General features: G+C 29.6%; 1 protein-coding gene across 1 annotated transcript; it reads left to right on the top strand.

Annotated features, from left to right (window-relative positions):
• Positions 1-322: 322 nt before the first annotated feature.
• Positions 323-8,417, top strand: LOC111711625 (venom serine protease). The gene is made up of 6 exons (XM_023486015.1): positions 323-496; positions 3,804-3,856; positions 5,902-6,025; positions 6,811-6,880; positions 7,327-7,394; positions 8,359-8,417. The coding sequence occupies exons 1-6, from the start codon at positions 475-477 to the stop codon at positions 8,415-8,417; spliced, it is 396 nt and encodes a 131-aa protein (XP_023341783.1). The 5' UTR covers positions 323-474.
• The last annotated feature ends 1,806 nt before the right edge of the window (positions 8,418-10,223 follow it).

The raw sequence follows: 10,223 nt of genomic DNA, 5'->3' as shown, positions 1-10,223 counted from the left end.
AATAAATTCCCTAAGAAAATGTATAATTTTCAAAATATGATGACTTTATCTTAGAGTTCTGAAGAACTCCGTATGCGAACGTATTGTTTCAAAAAACGTCAATAAAATCGAAATATAAAATAATTTTTTGATTTTGGGCCAAATCTGAGAGTCCGTGTTACAACAATGTGAAATCTAAAATACAATTTTGATAATTAATGTTTTTTTTATATTTTCTTGATTAAATAAAAGTCCAAAAATAATATGTTCTCATAAATATTTCAGAGAAAATGTTGTGTGCATTATATTTTATCATTATTTTTATTTTTATTTTATTTCAACATAAAAATGGAAAGATCCTGTAAACTGTATTTTTTGTTCTGGATTATTAGAAATCTTATGTTCTAGTAAACATTTATATATTATATTCATAAATTTAAATTACAAATTATTTATTTTTGATTAAAAATAAAAATAGTGATAAAATCTTTGCTCATGTTCTTTCCTTTAGATTGTGGTGAGTTATAACTTTAACTTTAATAATTTGATATATAGTAATATATTTACCAGAATATATTTTCAATACCAGATCTATTTATCAGAACATATTCTGAATACCAGATCTATTTACCAAAATATATTCTCAATACCAGATCTATTTACCAGAATATATTTTACCAGATCTATAAACCAGTATTTATATTCTGAATACCAGATCTTTTTACCAAAATATATTCTCAATTCCAGATCTATTCACCAGAAAATATTTTACCAGATCTATAAACCAGTATTTATATTCTGAATACCAGATCTACTTACCAGAATATATTCTTAATACCAGATCTTTTTACCAGAATATATTCTAAATACCAGATCTTTTTACCTGAATATATTCTTAATACCGGATCTAATTACCAGAACATATTATTAATACCAGATCTATAAACCAGTATTTATACTCTGAATACCAGATCTATTTACCAAAATATATTCTCAATTCCAGATCTATTCACCAGAAAATATTTTACCAGATCTATAAACCAGTATTTATATTCTGAATACCAGATCTACGTATCAGAATGTATTCTCAATACCAGATCTATTTCCCGGAATGTATTCTCATTACCAGATCTATAAACCAGTATTTATATTCTGAATACCAGATCTATTTACCAGAATATATTCTTAATACCAGATCTTTTTACCAGAATATATACTTTTAATACCAGATCTATATACCTGTATTTATACTCTGAATACCAGATCTATTTACCAGAATACATATTCTAAATACCAGAATTATATAACAGAATATATATTCTTAATACCAGATTTGTACACCAAAAAAATTCACATATTCTTCAAAAACATGAATGAAACTTCCGCTTTTCTTTTTCATGTATATGCAACACACAACACTTCCAATCCCCCATTTACGTTTTAAAAGCTTACTGAAAATTAGTTAAAACCTTAAAAGGAAATATCCGCTTTGTTTTGTTAAGGCAAATTGTTGACGTAGAAGAAAATATATAAAAGGTCTGCAAAGTTACTAAAATATATAAAATTAAAGGGACAGTCAGCATAATTTCAAGTGACCCTTCATGCAAAGATCGAAATGATTTACAACTATACCTTTAAAACCTTAATCTAAAAAATTAGGAAAGATTACTCGTTTTTCTGGCTCTAAAAGTGTTTAATTCTGATAATTTCATCCTTGTTTTTTTTAAAGAAAGAAATGCGCAATTGACTCGCACAGCGAATGAAATTAAAAAGTTTAAAGAAACAAAAACATGGATATCTAATTCATACTTGATCAGACAAAACTTGTCAGGGTTCCATCACTATAGTTTAAGTAGTATTAAATATTTCCATTTACTGCTAGCGCCGATTTTAAGATTTATTTCTAATTTGAATAATGACGCCAAGCAATTTCTTTTGGTTCTGAATAAACAACAAAAACATGACTAAACCCTGATTGAATCAGGCGCTAATGGACTCGGCATACAGGAGTGCTTTGTACCTTTGCACAGAGGGTCACTCGAAATTACGCTTACAGTCCCTTTAAGAGCAAGAATTTTTTTTTATTTATAAGAAAACATTTATTTTAATCTGAATAAACAGAAGTAATAGTGTCAATACTTGAGTATATTGGGGGCAGGGATTGGAAATTCTATTCTTTGTAAACCTAAACTTGAGAAGGTTTCAATTTCCGTTGAGTATATCGAAAATTCCATGTTTATTTAAGAAATATTGAATTCTATTTCAAACATTTTATATTGCAACAAGGAGAGATGTCATCTAAAACATATTAAAAAAGTGTAATCCGACTTCCTCCAAGTTTCTCAATTGATTTGCGTAAATTTACATATGAGATCTGTTTGATTTCATGAAAATTCTAGTTTTTTCATCATGTTTGGACCGTTATTTGGTTGTTGTTGTCAAGGTCAAAATTTGACATACTATAAGAAAGACAAATATTTATAAAAAAAATATGCAGCAAATATTCGATATTCTTTCATTACGCCAAATTTTGACCCTCAAAGCATATATAAGGGAAAACGACCTAATCAACCACAACGGAGTCTGTGTTATTTTCACTCCACCCCGGACTAACCAGAGTGAGAAGCATTCGGTTTCATTTATTTGAAATCAAAATTAACAATCTTTAAACTTACGGATTTGTTTATTTTATACTTTTTCATTCAAAATGTTTATGCGAACAAAAAAGTATTTAAGAGAAAATGCTAAAATATTATGTATAATTGGTCAAATTCTGATCGAAAGTCACAGCTCTCTGATATATTGACAGAACCGTTAAATCTATAACGTAACTCATATATTAATCTAATTAATCAACATCTCTCGATTATAGATATTTAAATATATAAGTTTGATCTTCTATTATGGCGGAAAATGGTTTTCAAAAATAAGTCTCGCTGACTGAACCATTTACTGTGATATAGGTTCTAAAATTGAAAAGTTCGAAATAGAATGTCTCCGTTGTTATTATCGTTAATTTTAATCATCATACGTCATGGCTTTCGAAAAACAAACAACATGGTTTACTGTTCAATAAATTATATTGCCATGCAATCAGTATTATATTATTCTAAATGTTAAATAATAAAAAATATCAAATATTTTTACTCTTCAGCCGTAGAGTTAGTCGAAAAACAGACTTTTAAGAAATAAAAAGTATAAAAGCTAAAATTTGCTTTCTTTGATATCTGTTGCAGTTTAAATGAATTTTACATAAAATTATAAATTACTTAAATTTTTTTAAACCAGGCTTTCATGACACTCATCTCGTTTTTCTTCTATTTCAATTTTTATGTGTTGCTTTATCTGTGAACATTTTCTCTGTTGCATATATTATAAAACATAACACAAAAGTTTGCGGATTTAATAATATGTTATCGTGGATTTTCAAATCTTTTTGAAAATCGAATTTTTATTAAGGCAAATCTTTAAAATTCTCATCATCCATAAACCTTCCCTTAGGATTGTGTAAGGTCCCACAAAAAAATTAATCCCGATCGGTTCAGCCGTTTAGACGTTAATCGGTTACAAATAAACAGATATACATGCAAAATGTATATATATTAAAAGTTACTTGACTTTCAAAAATAAATTACGAAAAAATACGATAAAACAAGAAATAAAAACATCCATGAAAGAAATATTTCATGACACAAAACGCGAAAATACTCAAATCTTAAAGATCAAAAAGCAATGAATTGTTATAGATATTAAATTCCCTTGCAAAAAAAAAAACTTTATAAAAACCCACACATAAAAATTATTAAAACTATTTTTATTTACAGTGTGTGGTTTACCGAATGACAATGGGAAAATTGTAGGAGGTTTAGAAACGGAGGTAATCTTACAAATATTTTTTAAAAATTTAGGATTCAATAATTTCAAGACCAATTTGGTTCCGGAACTTTTCCTGAAGCTGGTAAAAACGTCAAACGCAATAAAAGGCAGAACTTTTTTTTACTGATTTTCAAATTTATCTACCCCATATATAGATGTTGCACAGAGCTAGGTGTGACATGCTGAACAAGTTCATGGGACGATAATCCGGAATAATCATCTCGTAATTTTTTTTCAGAATATCATAATTTTCTAACATGTTAACAAGAAAGGAATTGAGTTTTCCCCACAAACTCTGAATTTCTAATCCCTATCTGTACAACCTATAATTGAAGACCTTCGATATTTCAAACAATGATTTCTGTTAGATCAAATAATCTAAGTTTGAACCATCAAGTTGTTAAGATATTGGTATTTGAAAATTTGGTATTAACGCAAAAACTCAGTTTCCACGCAAATCTGCCCTTTTAGTAAAAGTAAATTCAACTTATATGAAGCATAGAGTCTGACCACGTCAACCTTTTTGCACCAGCTAGTCCTGTCTATAGAGCTAGGTACAGTACAAACTGGGACCGGAAAGGTTGACCCGGCTCGGAAATTTAAAAGTACTACGGCTGCCTATGTTTCTCTTACATGTAGATTTAAAGTAATAATTTAAGTAACAACAAGGTCACAAAGTCGTACCAGAAATNTAGGAAGACATTCCAAAACAAGATTTTTCCAGAATTGAATTCTAAGAAACACACACCGTCACCAACCGTTTGATTTTTACGAAATTGCGGAATTGCGCAAAACTCTAGTTGCGGAATTGCGCAAAACTTGAGTTTCGCAAAAGCGGAATAGGGCAATTTTGCGCGAAATGACTTTTGCGAATGATTGCGCAAATTGTTGTTTTTTCGCGCAAAACTGATGCGCAAAGAAAGAAAAATTTTGCGTTTCGTTCCGCAAAAATTGCGCAAAAGTTTTGCGAATGGAAACCCTAATCAGCACCCATTGGAAACCATAAATTTTACTAATCCGTCCCCCCCCTGCAGTACATATCCTCTTATAATAATACATGTTTGTATTAATATATTACACATCTGTGTCTTGTTCAATAAGTTTAATAATATGATTTATTTGTTTTTGAAATAATGCAAATAATTTAGAATCCTTAATCAGTATAATTAAAATGTCAGCCGGCTAATATTTTCATGCAATAATATATGTTACAAATCACCAAATAATAATAAATATGAAAACAATTACTCTTGGCCTTGAAGAAGAGACTTATACATCATATTTATGTACGTTGTAGGGGGGGGGGGCACCCGCCTCCTAAAATTGTGACATTGAACCTCTGCGATGGTAACCCCCCCCCCCCATAAAGAAAATACTTAACAGTGGCAAATGGTCTAATTCCTATACATTATTTAAACTTAAATTCAGTAAGATAAAAAAAAATAAAATATTTAAGGTTCCCCAAATCTGGTTTAAAACCATAGGGGTTAGAAAATGAGAGTTTGTGGCAAGGATACAGTTTCAATGTAGGTATGAAGGACTACAAAAGAACTGAGTTGTTGCCACAAGCTTAAATTTTCTCATAGATCAAATAATCTAGTTTTGAAATATCAAAGGTTTACACCATCAGGCTGCAAAAGTTTAGAGATTATAAAGAATTCACTTCTTTATTTTAAAAAGTGAAGCATTATTCCGTGCCTTAACCCCCCCCCCTTCCTAGCTTCAGGATGTAAGAAATTATGTAAATCAGTTTTTTCAACAGCTTTCTTCTTATTTTATAAAAAGGGACAATTTCCGATTCACAGTAATACCCTTAAAAGATTTTTCAGATCAAGAATTTTTAATATTTTTAAAACTTTTTATTTCAATTGGGGTTTCTCTACAAAAGTTACTTGCGAATATCTACTGTAGGATTGTGAAAAAATAAAAACTCAAGAAACAACAATATCTTCCACATTATTGATCAGATAAAGGTTTCAAGGGTACCGTTGTGAATCAGGTATGGAGTACCACTTGAAATTACGCTTACAGCTCCTTTAACCGAAGGTGAATGAGTACCCTTGGATGGCATTCTTAAGATTTAAAACTGCTTCTGTGCAAGCTTTCTTCTGTGGAGGTAGTCTTATTTCAAGCAGATGGGTAGTTACTGCAGCTCATTGCTCACAAAAAGGTAGTTTTACATTTTTTTAGCTGAAATTTTAAGGTTAATGTTTTTTAACTTAAAATCTTTTTTCTTTTCCTCTTTTTTTCATAATAAAACTATTTCAATATCAAGATTTTTTTTTTTTGAATTTTCAAAATGATGGTAGAAAGTTAATGTAATTATTGATCAGCAACCGTTTTAAATGTGTCATTAAGGAAACTTTTAACGGTTTATCAACAAATTATTCACTTTTTTTCAGCATAATCCAAAAGGAATTTAGTCGTTGTCACAAAGTCTGCTTTTCTTATACTTTACATCTGTTCAAGTCAATGTCGAAAATCTTAGATATTTCAAACTATGAATTCTGTTAGGTGAAATAATCTTAGCTTGAAATCTTAATTCATATCAATTTCAAATTTTAATGAATTTGAATTGCGCACCGTCGGTTCAAATGGAATCTCGGATTCAAATTCTTCCTTAATCTTTGACTTTGAATCGGCGGTTCAAAATTTAACTATCAAAAATTAATAAATTTTAGATGGAATTTAAAGAATTTGAGCCGCGGTTTAAATCCGCCAAAACCCGGTTTAATTAAGCGCCGGCTTAAATCTTAAAACATTTGATACAATTTTAAGTGGAACCAACCATATTTAAACCGCGGCTTAAATTTAACCCGCCGCTCAAATTCTTTAATTTCGGCCATCGGTCATGTATTTTCAGAAAAATGAAGCTATTTTCTTAATTAAAAACTACAAAAAAATTTAAAATGTAGATACCTAGGAGGTTTAATTTGGCAGAATTTTTTTTGTTAGCTCCAGGAGATGTTGAAGTAAGACTAGGGGAACATGATAGAACGTCTACATCAGAATCTCAAATCACGATGTAAGTAAAAATGTTAATTATAATTTTATTTTCATGTTTTTTTACAACAAAATAGAATAAATTGCCCAGTCCCAGTGATACAATTTCCAAATAAATGACGTATAAAGATATTTGATTTTTTTTGAAAACCTTTGAGATAAGGACTGAGTGCATTTCGAGTACGTTTGAAGGTAAAAAAGGCATTTTAGAGCAAAATGTCCCCCCCCCATACCTGCCAGTAGGGGGGGGGGGCATATTAAACCAATGTTTCAGGGGTGGATAAAAAGCATCGAAAATAGGACCTAGCATATTTTTGAATATCAGGCTTAATTTTGAAACGGCATTTTAGAAAAAAAAATGTTTCATCGCCGACCCCTTCATTTCTGGAAATTGAACCAGCGCACTTTTCAACACATAACATAGATGTTTACTAAACTAAAAAGCCTAGACACACTTTTTGTTTTTAGAAATGTTGGAGTTGAGAAGATATTCAATCATCCTGGATATACTTCAGGAATCAGTAAATATTTCTTTAGTATTATTTTATTAGATTTTTAGTATTATTTTATTATATTTTTAGTATAATTTTATTAGATTTTGAGTATTATTTTATTATCACTTTATTATTATTTTATGTTTTTTAGAAATATCTAGTTTTCATATGTTAAAGAGACTGTTAAATGATACTCTTTACACCATTGTCTGATTTTTTTTTTCTTTCTTTTTAATTGCGGATTTCTAAAAGTGTGATTTATGCAGTAGAGACAGGAACAGGAATAGAGCACGCACCTCTGACCCTTTAGTAAAAGTAAATTCAACCTAAAGTCTGACCGCGTCAACCTTGTTGCACCGGCTAGTCATATTGTGTGTCTGCTTTATTTACCCAATGTCCGGACGATACAGTATAAACTGGGACGTAAAGGTTGACCCGGCTCGGAAATTCAAATGTACTACGGCTACCCGTGAGAGATAAATCTAGATCATTTTAAGATAGAAAAAAAACTGCTACAATAAGATAAACTCGAAAGAAATTCTATGATTACCTAAAATTGTCAAAATTGTCAAAATTGTCACAATTGTCAAAATTGTCACAATTGTCAAAATTGTCAAAATTGTCACAATTGTCAAAATTGTCAAAATTGTCACAATTGTCAAAATTGTCACAATTCCTTCCTTTTTTTATTTCTTTAACATTTTATACTATGTAAAAATGTTCTTATGGATTGGAATAAAAAGAATAACTGGAGTTCTGATGAAAAAAGATAAATAAAAAAAACTAACATATAACAAATTATCCGCACAATATAGGTTGATTTATGCCATTCCATACTTCATTTTCAAACAGTTACAATTTATAAATGTTTTCTAATTTTTTAAACATACAAGAGTTACAACATATAATAGTATATGCACAATATTACATAATACTTTTAGCCTAGTGTATATTACATTAAACACATAACTGTGAACCATATCCCTCAAATTTCCCCTGTTGTAAGGTCTTCTCCGACAAACTGTATCTCCGTTGAACCCTCCTCCACTTCTACCCCAAATATAAATATAAATAACCAATTTCATTAGTGTTGAAAATATAGGATTTGTTTTAATCAATATGTGTGTATTGATGTATTGTATAAAATATTTGTAAATAAATACAATTTAATTTATTGCTTAAATGTATTTTTTAAAAACGTTTGTGTTTATGTCACATGTGTGTCACTTTTAAATTAGAATCTCAAAGGAACTGGGTTCTTGCAACTAACTCCAATTTTCTAATCCCTATATCTTTGCTACCTTGTGTCGTAGATAATTTATATTTTAACTTTGTTTAACTCAGAACAGTCATGTGTTTGTTGTCTATTCTCACCAATAGAAATTGCATGGCGGTAACATCTATCTCTTTCTATCTATCTTATTATCCAATTAGAGATAAATCCTTGAATCGGCGCTATAACATTAAATGGAAATATTTACTTCTAAATATTTAGTTTTCTTATTGAATAATTATATAGAGCTCTTAAAAACTGTTTCCACATATTTCATGGCTAATATTTATTTTTACAATTACTGAGATTTCGGATTTTGGTATATTTATAGTACAATAGTATGCCGAGTCCATTAGCGCCTGATCAGGGTTCAGTCATGTGTTTGGTGTCTATTCTGAACCAATAGAAATTGCATAGCGGTAACATTTATCTTTCTATCTATCTCTTGGTTAAACTGTATCAATTCTGTAAGATAAAATAGTTTTAGTTTAAAAAATCAATGGATTACACCATCAGGTTTCACAGATCTAGAGATGGGAAAATTCTAGTTTGTGGCAAAGAATAAATTCCGTTAAAATATCAAATTAAATGAGCTTTTATAAAGGTAAACTGACATAATCTCATATATTTACAAATATGCTCAAATTATTAAAGATAATTGGAAATATTCGAAGAATATTAAGTTGTAATCTCTGTTTGTCTGATCATACTCATTAAACCCATTAACCGATTTGCCTCAAATTTTGATTGGGGAACTAGAAAGAACCATGGGAATGTTTTTAGCTTGGTTATGAGTTGAGTGGGTCCACTTTTATATGGAAAATAGCTAAAATCGTTATTTATGACCAAGTGCGGGTAAACGGTGGGAGTTAATATGAGTACCTTAGGCAACGCAGGGTTCCCAAACTAGTTTTATATTTATTTTTAGAATTTTAAAACCCTTTTCCTATCTTAAACAAACCTTGCATTGTTTAAAGATTAAAAATTATTAAATATATAATTAAAGATATTCATTATTAAATTATATATTTAGCATACCTTAAGAAAACCAAATCTTGAAATGTTTAAAGATTATTTATTATAAAATCATATATTTTTAAAATCTACAAAACCCATTGCCTCCCTCGAGCAAACTTTGAATTGTTGATAAATACTTTAGAATCTACAAAACCCATTTCCAACCTTAGGCAAACCCTGGATTGTTTAAAGATTGTAAAATATTAATCTTCTTCTTCTTCACGATAAAGCTCTTAGCTCATATAAATTTGTTTGAATGTATAAAGGAATTGAGTCTTTGACACAAGCTCTGATTTTCTAATTCCTATATCTGTGCAACCCATGTCCTAGACCTTAGATATTTCAAACTATGAATTCTTTTGCATCAAATTATCTTAGTTTGAAATATTAAAAGTCTACAACATCAAGTTCCATATATATAGGGATTAGAAAATTTGAGTTTGTGACAAAGACTCAATTCCTTTATTCGACCTTACTGGGGCGACATTGTGACCTCGTAGCTCCTCTTATATAGATAGTATGAGAACAGCAAATTTATTCGGTTAAATTTAAATATTTCAAATTTTGTTCTTCTCAATAGC

This window comes from Eurytemora carolleeae, unplaced genomic scaffold, assembly GCF_000591075.1.
Source record: "Eurytemora carolleeae unplaced genomic scaffold, Eaff_2.0 scaffold1120, whole genome shotgun sequence".
Classification (NCBI taxonomy): Eukaryota; Metazoa; Arthropoda; class Copepoda; order Calanoida; family Temoridae; genus Eurytemora; species Eurytemora carolleeae.
The sequence above is the reverse complement of the archived record's forward strand: the minus strand, read 5'-3'. Positions and strand labels throughout refer to the sequence as shown.